This window comes from Pelodiscus sinensis, chromosome 2, assembly GCF_052426305.1.
Source record: "Pelodiscus sinensis isolate ZL-2025 chromosome 2, ASM5242630v1, whole genome shotgun sequence".
Taxonomy (NCBI): domain Eukaryota; kingdom Metazoa; phylum Chordata; order Testudines; family Trionychidae; genus Pelodiscus; species Pelodiscus sinensis.
Genome location: NC_143053.1, coordinates 34,611,397 through 34,635,312, shown reverse-complemented (window position 1 = coordinate 34,635,312; position 23,916 = coordinate 34,611,397). Strand labels below are relative to the sequence as shown.

At 43.7% G+C, this 23,916-nt stretch overlaps 1 protein-coding gene across 1 annotated transcript in view; it reads right to left on the bottom strand.

The window, feature by feature from the left end:
• Positions 1–1,249: 1,249 nt before the first annotated feature.
• Positions 1,250–23,916, bottom strand: part of DPYS (dihydropyrimidinase) — a 55,667-nt gene continuing 33,000 nt past the window's right edge. The window contains exons 6-10 of the mRNA XM_006122392.4: positions 22,893–23,034; positions 20,212–20,354; positions 9,890–10,097; positions 3,862–3,967; positions 1,250–1,852 (exon numbers count right to left, since the gene is read on the bottom strand). Of these exons, the coding sequence (XP_006122454.2) occupies positions 3,890–3,967; positions 9,890–10,097; positions 20,212–20,354; positions 22,893–23,034 (571 nt within the window). The 3' untranslated portion in view covers positions 1,250–1,852; positions 3,862–3,889. The remainder of the gene's footprint in view (positions 1,853–3,861; positions 3,968–9,889; positions 10,098–20,211; positions 20,355–22,892; positions 23,035–23,916) is intronic.

Genomic DNA, 23,916 nt, shown 5'->3' with positions numbered 1-23,916 from the left:
GTTGCAGTCTGCAGGGCCAGTTGTTTCCCCTGCTGGTCCGTGAGTGCAGTCTCTGCTGTGTGCCCCCTCTCGGCCAGCAGGCTTCTCTCCACCCCATTTCCAGCACTGACTGGTGGCTGCAGTGGTTGGGTGAGTGTGGGCAAGTGATGGCTGGTTACATGTCACCTCTGCTGCCCACCCACCAGCTCTTTACATGCTTCTCCTCTATTCTCTCCATGCTGTGCTCTTTCACCCACCCCCAGCCCCTCTGCTCCTCCATATCCCACCCCGTGAGGTACATCCACTCCTGGCACCGTGCAAAAAAACAGCCACTGGTCGGATCATTCAGCTTATTGGCTGGGCTAGCACCAGGAAAAGTTCAAGGTCTCTGACTCGGGGCTCTGGCCAGGAGGAGCCAAGCCCTGCATGTGCCAAAGCCCCACACAGTGCTGGCATGAGCCTCGGCTCTGCAGTGGCAGAGAGAAAGCCCTTTCCAGCCTATTTGCAGCTTGATCTTGCAGGTCTCCCGGCAGGGGCATTTAGCACCTTCATCACAAGGGTTCCACTAGGCCCCCTCCCCTGCTGAGCCACCTCTTTGGCTGGGATGGCTGAAGCCCCTGCAGCCAGGTTCCCCCCTCTCCTCTGTTCTGCTGGAATCAGCTCCCATCCCTTCCCTCCCACATAGGACTGAAAGGTTGCTGCTGGATATATTCTGGTGTGAAACATGACAGAAATCTGGAGAGGAGGGCTATGACCAGCGGAGCTGACAGCTTCTGCAGCTCCCTGGGCAACATAGGGAGTCCCCAAGCTTCATGTTCCTGGAAGGAACAGGGATGAGGGCAGCTGGCCCTCAGGACTACTTGGAGCATGGCACACCCCCCATAGCTCTTAGTGCTGCTTGGAGCGCACGGCCCAGCAGATTTAAAGGGCCCCGGGGCTCCAGCTGCCTCCATTGCTGCTATGGCAGCGGTGGCAGGCAGAGCTGCAGGCCCCTTTGAATTTCTGGGTACCAGTGCAACAGTCTTCTCCTCATCCCCCAGTCAGCGAGCCCACGTGTGACCCTGCCCATTCCCCACATATTGCCTTGAGAAGATGATGGTCCAGGTACCAAGAGAGGCATGTTCAGGAAAGTGTGTGTGTGTCACCGCTCCCCATACATTCCAGGTGTGTGGCATTTCTTTTTAACAGGGGCACAGGCAACTTGATGTTAATTTGAACAATTGTACCACAGAGTTCTGAGTGATTGCCATTGAACTCACTTGACTACGAGTACTTTTACCAGATGTCCTTTATTGAGCATTGGGAAATATGGTGACCTTAACTGGGGGCAATTTTGTGGCCTGTGTTGTGTAGAAGATGAGACCAGGTGATTATAAATGGTCTCTTGCTGGCTGTAATCTGTGAATTTGTGAATAGAGAACTCCTCCCTAACACGTGAAATAAGAAAATTAGACTTAATCTTCTATGGCTTTACAGAGCAAGAATACAGGAAGCTCATGTTTAAACCCTAGAAAGCAATATAGCACCTTTCTTATTTTGCTATAGTAGGTAATGTTTTACAAAGTAAAATATAAGGAAATATCATCCCAGCAGTAAGAGTTTTAGGAGTTTGCAGAGTAGCTGTCATGTTAAAGTAGCTTTGTGCGTGTGTTACTTTGCTGTTAGAAATGTTTGCTTCAGTTGGCTAAGTTCATTTAAAGCAATTACTAGTATAATAGCATGAAGTCAGTAAAGCATACTAAGAACTTATAGTGCTTATTTTTGCAGCTGGTAAATTTTGGCTCTTCAGAAGTTGATGTTGGACTTGCTCACAACCGGCATCAGAATGCATTGCCCAGATGGGGCGAGCAGGATCATTTTCATCCAGCTTTATCTGCAGAGAAATGAGGAAGATAATATGATACAATCTTTCAAAAGAAAGACTTGCTACTTCGCCATTGTCTCCCAGAGTGGCAATAACAGAGGGAGAGGACTAAGAGCTGGAAAGAATGATTACAGCTCCCTTGCTGTATTGCAGCTTTAGCCTTTGTGGCTTCTTATTACAAGCACTCTCTCTCCTCAATAAGACAGAGGAAAACAAACAATGTGCTGTTCATTGTTGCTGCTACTGGTGCTCTGGATGAAGCTTCACACAGCTGGAGACTTTCACAGAATCATCGAAATTAAAGATGGAAACAAGTCCATAATCTTGCCATTGCAGGTTTCTTCCCAACAGTAGATTTATTCTTTAGTGCCTTGCAGAGCTGCATTTTACATGAGGCAAGTAATAGAGCTTCTTTCCTGTCTCTTGGGTTGCTGTTCTACAGGCTAGCTGACCTCACTATTAGCAAATTTCTCCCCCAACGTTCAGCCTTAGTTTCTCTCTGCTTAGTTTCATCTGATGATTCCTATGTGCCTGACTCATATTCAATTATTCCCCTGTCAGGGAGCATACACTCTTCACATACTTGTTTGCAGTTATTTTGCCCTCTTAGTACTAGTTAGTGAAATTAGCAGTTATTTCTTTGAGTAAATCCTTTCTGCTTCTTATACACGTAATGGCATTTTTCTGTAGAAAAGATGTGACCACCACCCTTCTAGTGAAGCCCATCTTCCTGGAGGCAAAGGTGCTGAAATAGATTCATAGAATACTAGGACTGGAAGGGACCTCGAGAGGTCATCGAGTCCAGTCCCCTGCCCCCATGGCAGGACCAAATACTGTCTAGACCATCCCTAATAGACATTTATCTAACCTACTCTTAAATATCTCCAGGGATGGAGATTCCACAATCTCCCTGGGGAATTTATTCCAGTGTTTGACTACCCTGAAAGTTAGGAACTTTTTCCTAATGCCCAACCTAAACCTCCCTTGCTGCAGTTTAAGCCCATTCTGTCCTCAGAGGCCAAGATGAACAAGTTTTCTCCCTCCTCCTTAGGATACCCTTTTACATACCTGAAAACCGCTATCATGTCCCCTCTCAATCTTCTCTTTTCTAAACTAAACAAATCCAATTCTTTCAGCCTTCCTTCATAGGATAGGTTATGTTCTCTAGACTTTTAATCATTCTTGTTGCTCTTCTCTGGACCATCTCCAATTTCTCCATATCTTTCTTGAAATGCGGTACCCAGAACTGGACACAATACTTCAACTAAGGCCTAACTAGCGCAGAGTAGAGCAGAATAATGACTTCTCATGTCTTGCTCACAACACACCTGTTAATGTATCCCAGAATCATGTTTGCTTTTTTTGCAACAAATAGAGCTGGAGTAGTCATCACCAAAAAACTGACAATTACCAACAACTGCCACAGGATGGTATCTGAAATAAACCTGCTTTTCCCTGTTTAAAATAGGGAATAACAAAGGAACTGTAACTTAAATACTAAAGTGCTGCAACTTAGTTAATGCAGCACACTTTACTAATGCACATTGTACAAGTTTGTGTATTTGGCATGTTTACTAAAGATTATGAAATGTATAGCATCATAATTAATCCTGGGCCATGACATGGGGTCTTCCATCACCAAAGCATTTTATACACAAAGACACATGTAGGAGGGTAGGGCCTTTGTATGGGGAAACTGAGCCATAATGGGAGTCATGTAATATGTTTAAGAAACAGAACGGGCATAGAGGAGTTTCCTGCTCTGTGGCTGGGGAGCACTGCCTTCTCATACATTCCCATCAGCTAATATTAACTCATTCTGTCTTGAATCTTCTGAGTCACCTAAAATGACTCTGTGACCCGGAGCTCATCTGTCACCTCCTGACAGAAATGTATGTGCTTGCCAGAAACATCATAGCCCTCAGTGAGTTTAATGCTTGTGAAACAGGAGGGGCTGGTAATTTTTTTAAAATAAAAAGCTCATTTTACATGCTGAAAGGAACGTAGGAAGGTGTTACCTGGAAGAGCCTCGTTTCCAGGGTGTGCCTATTTTCCTCCGCTGCTGGCATGGTCTGAGCACACTTCTTCATATGGTGCTCGTTTGACAGGGACAGGCTGGCAGACCTGTAATAAAACAGTTCAGTTCTCTCTTATTGATTTCCCTCTGCATTTGCAAATTGTACACAGACAAAACAGAAACCTGCCATTTCCTAGCTGAGTATTTTACGCCTCACAACATTTTCATTCTCTTGAAAATCCCAAACTACAGTATTTTAAAGTGTCCAAAAGAGACTGACACTCTGCTCCTCTCAACCTTTAGTCAGGGTTGGGTGGCCAAATCCTGGCCATAAGTGCTGCTGAAGCCATATTTAGGAACAGCTGGCCTTCTGCATTGTATATACTATCACTCCTGCTCACTCCAAGCCTGTAGCCCAACAGGGCCTATCATGTTGGAAGCTCCTTCAATAGCCAGTCAGTGTTTTTCTGACTGCAGGCAAGACAGATGGGTGAACACTGAAAAAAACAACAAATAGTCTGGTAGCACTTTATAGACTAACAAAACATGTAGATGGTATCATGAGCTTTCGTGTGCACAGTACCAGCAAAACTGCACACCAAACCTCCAGCACTTCTAGCTCTTGTGGGAAAAGAGTCAAGCTTGGCCAAAGTCATTTTTAAAGATATTTTCTCTTCACCTTTTCTTTAGGGGAAGTTCTCCCTAGTTCTTTCTGATGGGAAATGTAAACTGGCATAGCCACTGAAGTCTCAGAAATCCTTCAACTGCCAAGTCTGTCCTTAACTGTGAATTTGCCTCTGATAAAATACATACAGGCCAGTTTTGTTCTTTTATGGATCCAGATTTTTTAATCTCCATCCCACATGTGGGTTGCTGATACAGCTATAATACCAGAATCTGGATGCAACAGAGTTCTGATACCAAGCCTCAGTGCTGCAGCACTCAGCCTCTCATTATGCATTAAATAAATCATATACAGGCAGTCCCCGGGTTACGTACAAGATAGGGACTGTAGGTTTGTTCTTAAGTTGAATCTGTATGTAAGTCGGAACTGGCATCCAGATTCAACCACTGCTGAAACTGATCAGTTTCAACAGCGGCTGAATCTGGACGCCAGTTCCGACTTACATACAGATTCAACTTAAGAACCCCAGGCGTCCCCAAGTCAGCTGCTGCTGAAACTGATCAGCATCTGATTCCAGGAAGCCAGGGGCAGAGCAACTCTGCCTCGGGCTTCCTGTAGTCAGCCGCTGGTCAGTTTCAGCAGCAGCTGACTTGGAGACGCCTGGGGCAGAGCAGCTGGGGTGCTGCCGGGTTGGTCCAGTAGCGCCAAGGAGCGGTGCTGCGGGACCAACCGGCAGCGCCCCACCTGCTCTACCACAGGCCCCGGGCTTTGCTCCATGTCTCCCTGGTCTGCTGGGGGGGGGGGGGCACTAGCTGAGTCCCCCCCAGCAGACCAGGGAGACGGGGAGCAAAGCGGCGGAGGACTCGGGCCGGACCGCAGCATTTCCAGATCAGCTGGAAGCGCCGCGGGTCTGGCCCGGGTCCTCTGCCGCTTTGCTCCCCGTCTCCCTGGTCTGCTGGCTCCCCCAGCAGACCAGGGAGACGGGGAGCAGCTTTTCTCGCCCCGGAGGAGGTGGGCAGTGGGACCAGGCGTCCCGCCACTCCAGTCCTCCGGGGCGAGAAAATCCCCGTTCATAACCGCGGATCCGACATAAGTCGGATCCACGTAACTCGGGGACTACCTGTATCTTCCCCAGATGTGTAGATGAGCATCCTGTGTATTTGCTGGTGTAATATGGCTCTAGACATGGTTTCAGTAGTAAACTAGCATACACGTTTTGCATCATAAACCCAAAGAGACAAAGATAAACAATGAAGACAGCATACTATAGATTGAACCTCTCTAGTCTGGCACCCTCGGGATCTGACCAGTGCCAAAACAGAGAATTTGCTGAATCATAGGAGATCAATATTGTCTAGCACCATTGCCAACACTTCCACTACTTACTGGGCTCTTCGAAAACATTTAGAATCATGGAATCATAGAATACTAGCACTGGAAGGGATCTCGAGAGGTCATCGAGTCCAGTCCGCTGCCCTCATGGCAGGACCAAATACTATCTAGACCATCCCTGATAGACATTTATCTAACCTACTCTTAAATATCTCCAGAGATGGGGATTCCACGACCTCCCTGGGCAATTTATTCCAGTGTTTGACTACCCTGACAGTTAGGAACTTTTCCCTAATGTCCAATCTAAACCTCCCTTGCTGCAGTTTAAGCCCATTGCTTCTCGTTCTATCCTCTGAGGCCAAGATGAACAAGTTTTCTTCCTCCTCCTTATGACACCCTTTTAGATACCTGAAAATGGCTATCATGTCCCCCCCCAATCTTCTCTTTTCTAAACTAAACAAACCCAATTCTTTCAGCCTTCCTTCATAGGTCATGTTCTCTAGACCTTTAATCATTCTTGTTGCTCTTCTTTGGACCCTCTCCAATTTCTCCACATCTTTCTTGAAATGCGGTGCCCAAAACTGAACACAATACTCCAATTTGGAGATAAATTAGAGCTAAATAAGAGCACAGAACACTGATGGTACATCTACACTGCACAATTATTTCGGAATAAGCTATTTCAGAAGAAATACTCTGAAATAGCAACGAGGAGTCCTGTGGTACCTTATAGACTAACAGATTTATTGGAGCATAAGCTTTTGTGGCAAAGTCCCACTTCGTCAGATGCATCTGACGAAGTGGGTTTTGCCCACGAAAGCTTATGCTCCAATAAATGTTAGTCTATAAGGTATCACAGGACCCCTCATCGTTTTTCAGATTCAGACTAACACAGCTACCCCATGATACTCTTAAATAGCTTATTTCTAAATAGCACATTTACACTACAAAGAAGCCTCAAAATCAGTCCAAGGTAAGCTCCCTAAATGTGGAAGTGCTACCTCGATTTAGAGCCCTAGGAAGCACTAGGGAGTAATTACTTTGAATGGCCCTGGGGAGGAGCTATTTCAAAATAGCAGCAGTGGAGTGTCCACCCTACAGCTTTTTCAAAATAGCAGTTTCAGAAGAGGTGTTATTCCTCATAGAATGAGGTTTACAGAAGACAGAATAAGCCATCCGTTATTTCAAATTTATTTTGAAACAACAGAATTACTGTGTAGACGCTCATGTTGTTAATTCGGATAACGGCTGTTATTCTGAAATAATGCTGCTCTGTAGACATTCCCAGAGAGCCAGGACTGGTGGCTGTAAACAGACTTCACGTGACCACAAGAAACTTAGCCACTGTTGTGATAAAGTTCCATGACTTCCAGAGTACTGAACGTTTCTAACTTCCAGTGAAATCAGTGGAAGTCAGGGCACACAGCATCTTGCAGGTGATCCATAGCACCTTACAGAATTGGGCCAAATGTAGTATTTTTAAGCAGAGCTCTGGAAAAAAGTGTGACTACTTTAGGAATGTTTGAGAAATTGCAATGTAGAGGCATTATGTAAAGCAGAGGTTCCCAAATACAAAATTCTTGTAAACATTGAAAGGTGGACATAATGCATATAAAAACTTGGTAGATATTTAAATGTAGGGCATGTGTTCAAGGTAATTAACAATCAAAGAATCAAGTATACTTTGGGTCTGATCCTCATTTGGTGTAAAATAGGATAGTTCTGTTCTACCCAATTTACACTGGTCTATACCATCTGTATAAGGTCAATATAGGATCAAACCCTTTTTTGCTTGTTTGTGAAGCTAAATACAGAGTAATCTCCTGTAAATTCTCAACAAAAAGAATGTGTGTGTCTTTAAGAAGTTGGCAGAGAGAAAAAAAAGAGCATTTTGTATTATGTCTGTCTATTAGCAGTCAGGCTACCATTTCCTACAGGAAACGTGTTTATAGAGGGGAAGTCAGTTGCAGTGGGTTGGGGGGGAGCGAGGCAAAGACCAGCTTAACCTTTGGCACATGTATTTAATCAGGCCAGCAACAGCGAAGCACTGGAGCAAATAACACGCACAATTAATTCGGTTGGAAACACTTATACAGCAAAAAGCTCACATGTATGTTGATAAGTTTCCATACTGAGAAAGTGTTATGAATATTACTGATTCAAGGCTGGATTTTCAAAAGCACCTAACTGCTTTTGGACCACAGGTCACTTAGGTATTTTCAAAATCCTCACCAGAGTCAGCAACGCTACGGCAGGAAAAGTATTTCCCATGGGCAGTACATGGTAGACCGTTATAGAATATTCCATCTAAGTGTTTCACAGATTTTCTCCTTTAGTAATTTACACATTGAGAACTTGATAATGGAAATTGCTGAACACTAGTTGGAACAGCAAGCATTAACCATATGCTTAACTTTAAGCATATGTGTAGTCCCACAACTGGTGCATTGCTTGATCATAGAATCACAGCTATGTAGAACTGCAAGGGATCTCAATAGGTTTTCTACTCTAGTCCTTTGCACTGAGACAATGCTAAACATTATCTAGATTAACCCGAACAAGCATTTTTCTAATCCATACTTAAAAATCTCTAATGACCTTCAGTCCACAATGTACCTAGGTAGTTTGAACTATTGCTTAATCTGATCCTCCAAAGTGCTTGCAACCCTTCCCCCCCCCCCCCAAATTTGGTATTCTCTGCAAATGTTGTGTGTGTACTCCCTAGGCCATTATCCAAATAATTCATGAAAATATTGAATAGATCAGATATAATGATTCCCATGGGACCGGGCTTCATCTGTCCTTCCTGCTTGATTGTGAACCAGTGTTAACTGCTTTGAGTACATTTTTCCGATCAGTTGTGCACTTACCATATAGTAAGTTAATATTTCCCTACTTTATTATTAAAAGAACACATAAGATGGAATCAAAGCTTTAATAAAGTCAAGGGCTGTGTCTAGACTGGCATGATTTTCTGCAAATGCTTTTAATGGAAAAGTTTTTCCGTTAGCATTTGTGGAAAAGAGCGTCTAGATTGGCACGGACGCTTTTGCTCAAAAGCACTTTTTACGGAAAAGCGTCCGTGCCAATCTAGACGCAGTTTTGCGCAAGAAAGCCCCGATTGCCATTTTCGCCATCGGGGCTTTTTTGCACAAAACAGCTTTTAGCTGTCTACACTGGCCCTCTTGCGCAAATACATTTTTCCCCCATCCAAAAGACTTGTTGTCCTGTCAAAGAAGGATTTCCAGTTGGTTTGACATAATTTGGTTTTGATAAATTCATGTTGATTGTTACTTTTTTTCTTCAATGTGCCTATAAATTGATTGATTATTTGCTTCATTATCTTTTTGAGTACCAAAGTTAAGTTGATTGGTCTATCATTCCCTTGCTTTTCTTTATTCCCCTTTTTATAAGTAGGTACTATATTTGCCCTTTTTCCAGTCCTCTGGGATCTCTTCTGTCCTCCACAAGTTACCAAAGATAATCACTAATGATTCAGCCAGTCCTTTAAGTATTCTAGGATGTATTTTGACAGGCCCTACCAACTTGAAGACATCTCATTCATTTCAGTTATTCTTAACCTATTCTTTACCTGTTTGAGCACCCAATTCTGCAGTGTTCAGCACATTGCAGGATCAAGCCCCAAATATATATTAAAGAGTTAGAAAACTGTTCATCTTTTTTCTTAATTTAGGATCTCATTATGCGAGGTTCTGAGTATCTGTGACTTCCATTAAGTCTATGGCATTTACAGCTGCTCAGAGCTTTTCATGAGTAGACCAGTGTAACCACTGACACAATAAATAGGACCAAGATTGCAAAGGCACCTAATTCCAACCTAATTCCAACCAACTTACATGGATATACCAGAGACCAGGAGTAAGCCTATGGTGGTTTTATATAAAAGGAGGAAGAGAACCTCCAACTTACTTTCTTCAGTCGTGTCTCATTTTGATCACAAAGACAAGTGAAATAACCACAGAAAGCTAGCCCCAAGCCCCGTCCCCAAGCTAGTTTTCCTTCTATTGGATAAAGATTGCAAGTGCTACCACAATATATTGTTTTAATTAACCTCATCCCGCTGCTTGATTCTTTTGTAGACATATTCAGGGAATGGTTTACGTGAAATGTATTTTCCATCTCCTGCTGTGACTTTGAAAATTCCATTTTCATACACCACTTTGCCTCTCGAAATTGTCACAACTGGGAGTCCATGGCAGGTCATTCCTTCAAATATATTGAAATTGTTGGCATGGTGATGTGTCTTTGAAGATATAGTCCTGTGTTTACAAAACAGGCAAATTATTATGACTCTTACATTTTTCTCCAACATAAAGTACTGAGAAATAGAGGGGGAGAGAATTTAGCAGCTTTAAGCTGCAGCTTTGTACTATAGATCATGGAAGCAGCTGTAAAAATAGAATTCTGTATTAACATTTCATTGAAAAGTAATTGCATTTCCAAAGAATAAAGATGGGTTTCAAATGGAAAGAACTTTGCAGACTTAAATGCAGAATTTTTCACTCCAAAGATGTTGGTGTAAAAATTCAGATTGCAAAAAACAGATCTTTATTTTTAGACTACATAATTGCACTCGTTATATCATAATTTAACAAATACATCTATGTTCAAAATTACAGCCTGAATTAAAAATGGGTTCTTTCAACCAAAGTAAACTCACAACCTCAGGTTTGAAAAGTTTGGCTCTGGAATGGAACATGAAAGGTATGAACAAGACTATACCTTGGAGAGACAGATATTGATAATGAGTTTTGGTCATTGCTCCTCCAAGCACCGGCTTCTGCCCCTCCTCCTCTCCCATCCCCTGCTGCTTCTATGGGAGGCAGCAAGTGGACAGCAAGCAGCTCAGTGGGCAGCCAACTTGAAAGCCGGCTTCCTGTGTGTACTGGCTTCCGCCTGCTCCCCTCACCCTTCACACTGCTGTCTCTCTATCAGAGGCAGCAGTGTCCAGGTGTGGGGAAGGGGGACAGGCGACTCTGTGGGATCCAGTGCTCATGGGCAGCTGCGGATATAGGGCAGGGTGAGCGGGGCGGCTGCCCCGGGCCCTGTGCTTCAATAGGCCCCACGATCGTGCTACTACCTGTCGGCTATGGCCATGGCGCATGCATGAAATTGTGCTGCTCCGGGCCTTGCGCTTCAATAGGCCCTGCGCCCTGGGTCCCGCAAAACTCTCATCTGCTCCTGCTCATGGGGAAGCAGTTTAAAAATGCATAGCTGGAGTCAGATTACCTTAAGCTGAGCCATGGTGGTGTCCACACAGTGGGAGGCTGATGGGAGCAAACATTCCCATCGGCTTCCCTTTTACTCCTCACAGAAGGAGGAGCATCAGACACCAGATTATACTAGACCCACTAAATCAAACTAGAAAATCGACCTCCAGAGCATTGATCATCTGGTAAACATAGACATGCCCTAAGAGATTAAAGGATTGTATAAATCAGAAATTGACTGGAATAGCTATTCTGTAATAGCTTCGTGCGTGGGTACACTATTCTGAAATAAAAGTCACCATCTTTTGGAATAATTAGTGTGATTTATGGATAGCTTATTCTGCAATAGCTATTTCCATACCAACAAGCTCAATGTGACTACAGAGTCAGTAACAGAGTGGAAATTAGAACTCAAATGTCCTAGCTCTTTGTCCTTTAGCCTGACACCTAGCCTCCCATTAAGTGGATAATAGGAAGTGCAATTTTTATTTAGTGATTTTGTGTTTCCCCTCTGGGTTTTATTTTTACTTGGGCCTTTTGCCTTTTTATTGTTTACATTCACATTTTCATTTACTGAACCTCTTCTGGAAGTAGCTGGAAATTTTCAGGCTTTGCCATTCATGTTGTACAAAAAAAGTATTATCTACATGAAAATACAGCCCTTAATATTATTTCACAGACCTTATTTTGTGAAAAGAGTTTTCAAAAGCAAAGCTAAGATGGCATTCCCTGTGCTCATCAGTTTTCCAAAAAGCAATTAGAAGCAATAATTATATTTTTAATAAAAGCAATACTGAAAATCTTCATATATCTGACTGACTTGGAATAAATATTTTTTTTGTGGGTTTACCATTTTCAATACTGTTCATGCAACAAGTACTTTAAAGGATTAACCAGGAAAATCTTAGTGAATGAACTACCCCATTTTTCAGATTTTTTGGAAGAATGTGTGTTTGTCCTTCCATATTGATCTGTAAGTCATGCAGACTTAGTGGAAGCGATTGCTTTTATGTGTTACAGCTCAATCTCACTGGCAGCTGACTTTTCATTAGATGCCTCACATGTGCTGTATTCTCAAAGTCTGTGCTGCCCAAAGGAGAAGCCGCTTTTTATTTAGTATGCTTTGATTAGATAACAGAGACATATCCATACCTCACTGTCAAGATCATCTTCTCCAAGACTTAAAAGATGAAGTAAAAGCTCCAGAGCCTTCTCCCAATATTAATCAAACCTACCAAAATCTTCAAACCAACACGCCCACAGAAATTACAATAATTATAAAAAGTGTGTGTGAACAGCTTTCTGGACGCAACTGCCACAGGTAAGTAATAGGGTCCATGATGGAATTATCTGTAGCATCCTCGGGGCAGGGCTCATGTCCTATTATACACTAGCATTGAGCCACTACACTTTGGAAAGGTGTCCAAATACGTGGAAGCTCAGAAAAAAAAGGAAGAGGTTTAAAAACCTGACACTCATTATGGAGGCAACTTAAGTATGCTATAGCAGTGTCACACCAGGTAGACATCTCTCTAAACAAAAAGAGACACATTCATGGGAGATGGTACAAGTCAAAGAAATTTAATGGCACTTAATGGATTTTCTGGACACTAGCTTCCACAATGCTACTTTGCATCAGTTTAATAAAGTATTAAACTTCAGAATGTACAGCACGTGCTAAGTACAGTCTCCTTAATAGCCCTTGGTAAAATTAATTAATTGGCTGGTTTTAAAAAACCCTCCACAGTTACGTATGACCCTGGGGAATCCCCGGTAATAACCACAACAGTTCCTAGAATCATAGACGATAAGGGTTGGAAAAGACAACAGGAGGTCTTCCAATCCCCTTGAAGCAGGACCAAACCCAACTAAATCACTCCAGCCTGGGCTTTGTCAGGACTGACTTTAAGAACCTCTAAGGATGGAGATTTCACCAGCTCTGGAGGTAACCAGTTCCAGTGCTCTACCATCCTCCTGCTGAAATATTTTTTCCTAATATCCAACCTAGACCTCCCCCACTGCAACTTGAAACCACTGTTTCTTGTTCTGTCATCTGTCACCACTGAGAATAGCCTAGCTCCATTTTCTTTGGAAACCCCCTTCAGGTAGTTGAAGGCTCCCACATTCTTCTCTTCTGAAGACTAAATAAGCTCAGTTCCCTCAGCCTCTCCTCAGAAGTTATGTGCACCAGCCCCCTAATCATTTTCATTGCCCTCTGCTGGACTCTCTCCAATTTCTTCACATCTTTTCTGTATGTGGGTCTTAAAACTGGACGCAATATTCTGGGACGCCTAAAACTGGATGCAATACTCCAGTGTTGAATAGAGGGGAATAATCACTTCCCTCAGTCTGCTGGCAATGCTCCTACTAATGCATTGACCTTCTTGACAACAAGGGCACACTATTGACTCCTATCCAGTTTCTCGTCTACTATAATCCACAGATCCGTTTTTTCATAACTTATGTTTAGCCAGCTGGTCCCAGCCTGTGACAGTGCATGGGACTGTACCGTCCTAAGTGTAGGACTCTGCACTTGTCCTTGTTGAACCTCGCCAGGTTTCTTGTGTCGCAATTTTCCAATTTGTCTAGATCACTCTGGGCCCTTTCCCTACCTTCCAGCATATCTAACTCTCCTCCTCCTTCCCCATCTTAGTGAATCAGAGAACTTTCTGAGGGTGCAATCCATCCCCTCATCCAGATCATTAATGAAGATCTTGAACAAAACTGGTCTCTGGACCAATCCCTGGTGCACTCGGATACCAGCTGGCAATTAGACATTTAGTCATTGATCACTACTTGTTGAACCTGATGATCTAGCCAACTTATAGTCCATGCATTTAAGCCATACTTCTTTAAGTTGCTGGCAAGAATACAATGGGAGACTGTACCAAAAGCTTTGCTGAAGTCTGGGACTTCTCCTGATTGTCAAGAGTTTTCAGAGATAATGGCCAGTGGCTCTGAAATCACATCAGCCAACTGTCGCAGCACCTTCAGATGCATTAGATCCAGCCCCATGGACTTGTGTGTGTCCAGCTTTTCTCAATAGTCCTTAACCTGTTCTTTCACTACTGAGGGCTGCCCACCTTCTCCCTATAATGTGTTACTCAGTGCAGCAGTCCGTGGACTAACATTGTCTGCGAAGACTGAGGCACAAGCACATTGAGTATGTCAGCTTTTTCCACATCATCTGTCACTAGGTTACCTCCCCCATTCAGTAAGGGTCCCACATTTTCCCTGCCATTCTGCTTTTTGCTAGTGTACCTGTAGAAACCCTTCTTGTTATCCTTCACATCCCTTGTTACCTGCAACTTAAATTGTGCTTTGGCCTTCCTGATTATATCTCTGCATGCTCAAGCTATGCTTTTACATGCCTTCCTGGTCATATGTCCAAGTTTCCACTTCTTGTAAGCTTCCTTTTCGTGTTTAAGAACACCAAAAATTTCTCTGTTAAGCCAAGCTGGTCATCTGCCATATTTGATATTCTTTTTGCATTGTTTCTGAGCCCTCAAAAAGACTTATTTAAAATACAGCCATCTGTCCTGGACTCATTTCTCCCTCATATTAGCTCCCAAAAGGATCCTGCCCCATCGGTTTTCTGAAGTTCAGGGTCTTCTTTCTTCCTTTTGTCAGGATCCCAAACTCAACCATCTCATGGTCACTGCTACCCAGGTTGCCACCTACTTCTACTCTCCCTACCAATTCTTCCTTTTCTGAGTGTAGTAGGTCAAGAGGACCATGATCCCTAGTTGGTTCCTCCAGCACTTGTACCAGGAAGTTGTCCTCAGCACTGTCCAAAATGTCTTGGATTGTCTGTGTAATGCTGTGTTGCTCTTCTAGCAGATGTCAGAGTGATTGAAGTGCCCCATGAGGACTAGGGCACATTTTCTAGAAAATTCTGTTAGTTGTCCATAAAAAGCCTCGTCTGTCTCATCCTTCTGGTCTGGTGGTCTATAGAAGATGCTCACAATAACATCAGTCTTATTGCTTTCACTCCTAATCTTATCCAAAAACTCTCAACAGGCTTTTCTCATTTCATACTAGAGCTCTGAGCACTTAAACTGCTCTCCTACATACAAGGCAACTCTTTCACTTTTTCTCCCCTGCCTGTTCTTCCTGAAAAATGTATACCCATCCATGATATGTTACACCAGTTGAAGTGTCCCAGACTTGCAAAAGTAGAAAAATGACTGACCACCTGATTAAACAGAAGCCAGAGCAACATCACTGATTGACCTAAAGAGCATGAAAATACAATTTGCATCAAACTGTCTGCTGTGTTAGGGTATGTCTAAACTACATGGCTCCGTCGACGGAGCCTGTAGATTTGTTGTTTTGGCAAAGGCAAATGAAGCCGCGATTTAAATGATCGCGGCTTCATTTACATTTACATGGCTGCCACGCTGAGCCGACAAACAGCTGATCAGCTGTTTGTCCGCTCAGCGCGCTAGTCTGGACGCTCCCTGCCGACATCAAAGCCCTTTGTCGGCAGCCCCGGTAAACCTCGTCCACGAGGAATAACGGGGCTGCCGACAAAGGGCTTTGATGTCGGCAGGGGAGCGTCCAGACTAGCGCGCTGAGCGGACAAACAGCTGATCAGCTGTTTGCCGGCTCAGCGCGGCAGCCATGTAAATGTAAATGAAGCCGCGATCATTTAAATCGTGGCTTCATTTGCCTTTGCCTATGTGTCTAATCTACATGCCTCTGACGACAGAGGCATGTAGTCTAGACACAGCCTTATTGACAAGATCAGCATTGAGCAGCATTACCAGGAAGCTTCATAAAGTTCCTGCATTTGCTCTGAATGTCTGAATGATATTGATTGCTCTGCTACTGGTACTTTCATCTCAATTGCTGCTGCCAGTTCACAATCTATCACCTTTATTGGACCTGAAAATTGTCCCATTAAGAGCAATGGGATTTCTGGTGGATTAAGGAATTACTCAAAATAAGGAGGGTATAATCTGACTGTGAGCATCCAAGATCTGAACAAAAAAGTATGTTGATGAATCATGTATTCCAACTACGGAATTACATAGGTACTTGTTCCAAGCTAGACATTATCAAATGCAGACTGAGATCAACCATGGTGGGTCAGAATGAACATAGTCATTTGGTTTAATAAGGAGATTATTAAAGTAAAGATTATCACACTTGGCTCTGTTCTTGCTCACAGTACTGTAAGTGTACTGACTTCAGTAAAGCTACTTGGAGTGTGTGTGTGTGTCTGTGTGTGTGTGTGTATGTATCAATACAGAAGAACAAAATCTGATGAAAATGGCATTATTACACATGTGCTACACACACATCTGTGTATATTTCCTTGTTTTTTATGCCACCTTTCACACTGGTATCCAACTGCTGGCACTTAATGTATTAAGTATTCAAAATTATGGTCACACTTTCAAAGGGATTAAGAACACGGTCACAGCACAAGTTGCTCTGCTAACGTGTTGTGTATGTTTCTTATGAAAAATAGCAAGTAGTCTCTTGGCAGATTCGTTTATTTGAGGTGGGCTTTCCTTCACGTACAATGGGTGGTGGTGGTGATGGTGAAGACTGTTAAACAATGTGACAGATACAGATTGAAGATTTTTTTAAATGGGTGCCGATTTGTTCACCAACCTTAGATAAATGCATAGTCCCATAGGGTCTGATCCTGGAAGTCAACATAAATGTTCTGACTGATTTCAGTGGGCTTTAGGTTAAGCCTGTTAAAGCCTGAACCAAGGAGAACCTCTGCTCCAATTGTCTTTGCAGGGCAAATCACTACTTCTCAATGTTTCTCCAGCATTAAAAGGCATTAGCAAAACAACATCTGACACTGTGTTCCTATGCTTACATTGTGCATTCCCCACGATCCCTTCCCTTTGGAATGAAACACTTAATTGCTTTTGTTTCACTGGGATTTAGGTTGTCAAAATGCACACACACAACACAACAGCCAATGAGAGCAATCGGCATGGGGTTTCAATCAACGTGTACTGCATGTTCATGGTCAAACCTGAATTAAAAACAATAAAGTACAGTGCTGAACGCCTGCTACCCACACACATTTTCCCTAAGATTCTCCACTCAACACTTTTACCTACAGGGCATACTAGAGTGTTGTGTGTGTGTTGAGGTCTGTAAGAAGATGTCATTCAACATAAATACTATGAGGACGTAGTTCTTTTCCTAGCTAAGAGCTGATTAATGAATACTTCAGTATAGGTTGTTTAAAATAACCCTAAATTAGTAGAAAAGAAGTTACTGTGGCCACCTTAGGCTTCCAGGTAACTTTTATTACATCTTTTTTGAGTATTTTGTAATTAGTTTGTACATTTGACATGTCTCTGCTCAGACTGCTTGCGCCTATGTAGAAAACAATTACAACTAGGAGACTGAGGTTTTTAGATACATACACAGCTGAGAATTGTGCACCATGTCTTTTCTGCAAAAATTACTAGTGAATCCTGCAGAAATAGACCAAAGATTTCAAAGTGAAATGGACCCTTAAAATGAAAGTCTTGGCCAGGCTGGTGGAGTGCTGGAAATGGAACCTGTGTCAAGTGCAATAGCTACTGGTTCGTTGAGCTGTCACTCTGAATCCACTAGATTCTTATAACCTAAGGAAAAAAGCAAAGCCAAACATGCACTCAACATGCACAAAAAACACACCCAACTTGCTGTTATTGTGCAATGACACAGAAGGGCTAATGCAGCTGATTTTGCAGGGTTCTTTTTAACTGCTTCACATCACTGTTGGTAATCTTTCAAAGAGATGTCAGAATCTCCCCTATGGGCCTCCTCCGCCAGTCTCCACTCCCAATTCTCCAGAGTTATGAATCAGCACTTGTCTAGTTCTTTATGCTTGTATATTCCAGTATTTTAAAACTGCAGCTCCTTTGTCTCCTACCAGGAAGCCTGGGCTGAGGCATGAGAGTGATGCTAATGATTGGGCCAGCATCTAACATTTATTAATAAACAAGAACAACGCAGCTATTATGTAATTTCAAAACATTGCCAAATCGCAACAAAGCTTGTGAGGCTGGCTGTGCGTAATATTTCAAATGGTTGAAGGCTGTCAGCTAGCTTCTTTTCTTCAGTAGGCTGTGTGTGCCCTCTTCAGGCGTATTGGTGAAACATGTACAGATGCTGCTAGTGGGAGTTAGCATTCCTTATATACTTGGACTATGTCTACACTACAGAGCCCTCAGTGGCAAAGCTGTACCCACTGCAGCTGCACTCCTGTAAGGTCTCCCATTGTAGCCATTCCATGTAAATAGGAGAGCGCGCTCTCCTGCTCCCAGTGATCAGAAGTAGCTTTGTGAGTGAGAGAGTCTCTTGCTGAGAGAGCTGTCCCCACCAGCGTGTTGGTTGGTGAAATGTATGTCGCTCATGAGGGTGCTTGGGTGGTCCTATGAGGGAGGCACCACTCCATAGGGTGGGGCTGTGCTCAGGGATGTGGGGGCAGGTCAAGCTGTGGGCAGGATGATGGGGAGCCTGCAGACTGAGTAGCACAGCTGGCTGGAGCTGCAGGTTGGGGGGCGGAGCAGGTGGAAGGAGTGCTACAACTGGCTGGAGCTGCACACTCACTGGTGGGGTGTGTGCGTGAAGGATTGGGGCTGGGAGACCAGGAGCAAGGATTTGGGTCCAATGGGACTGGAAATCAGGGCAGGGGACTGAGGGATCAGGAAGTGAAGCAGGGGGCAGGGGCTGGGAGATTGGGGCTGCTGGGGCCAGTGGTGGCCCCAGGTGCATACAGGGAATTTAGTGGTGCCCTATGGCACTGAGTGTGCTGCGTATGCCTAAAGGATGACCTGGGGGTGCTTATTTCATATTCCTGACTGACAGATGTTTTACTGACAAAAGTGCTAATGTGCCTCCAGCCTCAGTAATGTATTGGCCCCACAAACCGCTGTATGGGCACCAGAGCTGGCTCGAGCCATTCTTGCACCCCAGGAACCAGGGTGCGACGCATGTGCTGCCCCGTCCCTGGCGAACGTGCTGCCCCGCGCCCCCCCCCCCCCCCCCCCCCGGAGTGCTGCACACCTTACAGCTGTGATCAGGCTACAGAGCCTGATGGCAGCTCTAAGGGGCATCACGCAGCCCCCGACCCCGGGTGCACGGTGCCTGATTACAGCTCTAAGGGGCGCTGCATGGCCTGGCGTGCAGCACCACTTACAGCTGCCATCAGGCACCCCCCATAGGTTGGCGCCCTGCCCTTAATCCGGCCCTGATGGGCACAGCCCTCCTCCTGTTCCAGTCAAAGGCAAAACTCCCATCCTTTCAGCAGGAGTAGATCCTAATAAAAATGCATTTTCTGAACTTAAATTTCAACTGCCCACAGATGGAAGCAGAGCCTCGCTGACTGAAGAGACACCCACAGGAAAACTGCACTTTCATAGCTGGAGCCAAAACCTGTTGTGGCAGAGAACTTACAACATGTGCTCACCAGTGGGTGACAGTAATTTAAGAGATTGGGACAGGGGCTTAGAGTAAGTACTAGCCCAGAGCAGCCCTCACCTCCATGAGTTCAAGGACTAGGACTGTGCTAGGGCCCTTGAGTCCTGTTCCCAGCTCAAGCACTTGTGGGAGGCTGACCTGAGCTGGCATGGCTCATAGTTACACAGAGGTCTCAGCGTGGTTAGTGTCATGCACAAAGTAGGTTGCCTGGCTGCTTCTAGAAGGCCAGGCTTCTGTAGCAGATATACACTGACAACAGAGCTTCCTTATCAGAGATACATACCCGAGAGGTGTATAACATCTTTTTACTGCATAGCTTACATGCAGTATGTAAGCTAACCACGCCAATACATACGGCATTCGACAATCAGCGCCACCTAGTGACTGACCAGTATAACAGAGCTTAGCACTAACTTCAGGAGTTAGTTTTATTCCTCAGACACAGGGGTATTTAGTATAATGCATAAAACTTGTTGCTTTTCTATAAAATCAGCAGTCCAGAAAAACATTTACACTCTGTCTAGATGTCTGTTTAGATCCACTATGGTAAGTGCCAAATAATAGCCTGTAAATAATGTATATGCAGTGCTGTTAAAATAAGACCTGCCCTCACACACTTCCCACCCCTGCTGGGGACTTACTGCAATACAAGGTGCTTTCATATATCTTGTTCCCACAGAAAAGTCTGGAAGGACAGGATTTGATTACTCAGACCTACCTTGTAGCTTTTGGGTCCCAAATAACAATGTCAGCATCAGAACCCACAGCAATTCTGCCTTTCCTTGGGTAAAGGTTAAAGATTTTAGCTGCATTTGTGCTGGTAACTGCTACAAATCTGTTTTCATCCATTTTACCACTGTGCTGCAAAACAGTACGTGGAAACAAAAATGCTAATTTTGTCAGGAAGGAATAAAATAAATTCCTGTAATCAAAAACACATGGCTGAGTGATGAAGAGGTCTCAGCTAACACCACACCAATCTTTTCAATGGCTAACTATTAATGTTTACATGAAGCACGTGTGACTATCATGACACAGACACACGCTGGCTACGTCTAGATTGCATCCCTTTTTTGTAAAAGGGATGCAAATTAGACATATAGCAATTGCTAATGAAGCAGGGATTTAAATCTCCCCCGCTTCATTAGCATAAAAATGGCTGCCGCTTTTTTTCGTCATGGACCTTTGCCGGAAAAAAGTGCCAGTCTAGATGCGGATCTTTTGGAAAATAAAGCCTTTTCCAAAAGATCCCTTATCCCTTATTTTAAGAGGGACAATACAGGCATTAACATGGTAACAAGGCAACACTGAACTATGCAACACAGAAAGATGGTCTGTAAATCTTTTCTCTACTGGTATTGCTCAATAAACATACTAAATTAAATTAAGTGGAATGAAGATTTATGATGGGGAGAAAAATGAGAGGAAAGAAATTATGATGGCCTTAAATGTACTGATACTTTGGAAGGAGAACATTTTTTTGCTATAAAAAAAAATCACCATAACTTTCTACAATTATGAAGAGAGAGAGAGATTTAATGAGTAAGTCCTATTTGGTGACTTTTCCTAAAAAGTTATTATGAGCAAGGTGTGGCACTTTCAAAAACAGCAAATGGTGTGTGTCTAATGACTCACTTGCATAGTATAATCTAGAGGCAAATACTGTCCTGATTTACCCCCTTGGAAATCTCCCTGACATTACATAGAGTATAAATCAGGACAGAATACCACCCAGAGGGTATAAGATGATTATTTGCTTTGCATCCAAATACAGATTTACAAAATAGATTATAATACAATCAACAAACTGGATTGAGAGAGGTGGGCAGTTCTTAAATTATAAATATACTAGCTGGAGTTACCCGGTGTTGCTTGGGAAACTGGAGGAACAAAATATAGAAAAACAGTAGTCCGTTATCTTTTTTTGAATGGTAGAAAAGTTGCACTGATTTCTATAGGGATTAAAATATAGGTCTACGTCATTCCTGGAGGTGGCGGGTGCAACCCCAGGTGGAGGGAAGTTTACACGCAGGAGGAGCGCCCCAGTTTGTGCCTGGGGCTGCAGGTGCCGTGAGGGGCAGGGCAGATGCCTGAGCCGTTGTGCACAGGGGGGTCAGGGCATTGCGTGCCGGCGCGGGAGGGAGGGGGAAAGAGGGTCACTTATGTAACCTCGCAGGCAGGAGGGAGCGAGTTCTGGACAGCGCTAGGGGCCGCAGGCAGCAGGCATGGGACTTAGAGTGGGCGGGGCAGCCCCTGCAGCGCAGCACGGCAGGCAACTTTTTGGTCTTTACAGCTTGAGCTTGGGCTCAATTGGGTCCAAAAGTACCTTAAAACCTTCTCCTGGATGAAAGGTTATCCCATGGAAAGTTTGGCTGCAGTAGCTCTTATAGTGTCCAAGTTATTAGCGCACAAACTTATAAACATTCTCCTTATATATTAGATTTTGAACTTACATTATCAGCAAGGAATTCATATTCACCAGGGTAAAGGAGATCAGTTCACCCAACATTCTCTAGAACTTTTAATAGTACTGAACTGGTTAGAGTGTTCTTCATTCCAGTGCCAGCTCACCCAGTGTAAGGTAGGTAATCAACACTTCTGAAAGTCAGGGCATTTATTTAGATTTCTAGCTTTAGTGAAAATAGTTTGAAGAACGTGACTGCTAGCTGTCAGTGTTTGTTTTTGTTTATAGTCCAAAGGGCCTGGGCCTGAGAGATGCTGAGCACCTCTTTTGAGGTCACTGAGAATCTGGAGATAATGGGAATTGAAAATGTGTTACCAAATATTGCATTTGGGTCCAACCATGCTGCTTCATCTAACCAGATTCTCCAAGGGTATGTCTACACAGAAGTAAAATGCAGGACAATGTAGCACTTTAAAGACTAACAAGATGGTTTATTAGATGATGAGCTTTCGTGGGCCAGACCCACTTCCTCAGATCAAATAGTGGATGAAAATAGTCACAACCATATATACCAAAGGATACAATTAAAAAAATGAACACATAAAGTGTTATTTCAGAATAACCGCATCAACACTACAAGCAGGTATTTTGACATAATGTCGAAATAATGGCGAGCTGGAGGACTTCTTACTCCAATTCCTGTAACCCTCATTTTATGAGTAGTAAGGGAAGATGGAGGAAGAGTGGTCTACCTCTGACTTCCTGCTGTGTAGACAGCACCAAAAACCAAAATAAGCTATTTTGGCTTGAGCTACATAATTGTCATAGGTGAAGTTGTGTAGCCTATTTTGGCTTTAGCCCTGCTGTGTAGACAAGCACTAAGGGATTTGAAGAGGTGGTGTTTTTAAGAAATTACATTAGCCTTTGTTGGTGGTATTGGTGGATTTTTCTGCTCCACCATCAGCTTAATCATGAGGAAAAAAAAAAAAACTCACCACTCCCTTTTCCCATATGACAGACATCCTGTCCTCAACACCATTCACCCCATTAGGGATCTTGGTGAAATCATCCTTCCCCAGAGCTTTCTGACAGATGTCAAAGGTGCAGTTGTCAGTTCCCGTCACAGTTAGGTCATCACTGTAAAGAAACAAGATATGCCATGAAGTGAAGTTTGCCATCGCACTCCTGTAGATATGAGATCTTGCAAGAAGACTTGCTATGCCCAGCTATTCCTTTTGGAAAGAACCACCAATTTCAGTTCAGTTCCTTGCCTCCATGAAGAGTAGCTTCTGCCAAGTAGAGACATCCAATGTCCCTTTGCAATGCAGTTTTTTCCTGCCACACCCAAAGGGAGACATCCAACTTTTCTAAACTTCGTTTTAGATTATTTCAAAGGTCTTCTGTGTGCAGGCAGCATTCATCCTTTGCCTCAACCAAAGGGACCGATTCTATTCTCTCATTCATTTTACTATACACCATTGTTACTGGAGTTCAGCAGCATTACTCCTAATTCTGACCAGTGTCAATGAGAGGAGAATCAGGCCCCACATCTGCAAATGCTGCAAAATGACAAATTTATCCCCCTCTTGAGATTTGAATTTATTGGTGACTGTACCAACAAAATAAGACTCAACTTAAAAATTCCCTTCATGGCTGGTTTCCTAAGAGTTTCTGAGGGAACTCCTCCCCCTTAGCGCCCCCCCCCCCCCATCTGCCTCTACTTCCTTCTGAGCAGAGGGTCATGCCTCTGGACCTAAGAAGCCCTAACTGGCACAATGGAGTCTTATAGAATTGACTCAGCAGTTTGATGCAGGGCTCAAACTGCTGTAAACCAAAAGGGTAAAGCGAGAACCCCTGCTTCCCAAGGCATGGTAATAGATCCTGCCACCTGACAAAGTACAGCCTTGCTGCCCCACTACTCCTTTGCTAGCAGCTTTACTTATGTATTTGGATACAGAAAGTGCTGAGGCTGTGACCCATTAATAAATCATTTAAATGGCTCTCTTACACAATACAGTA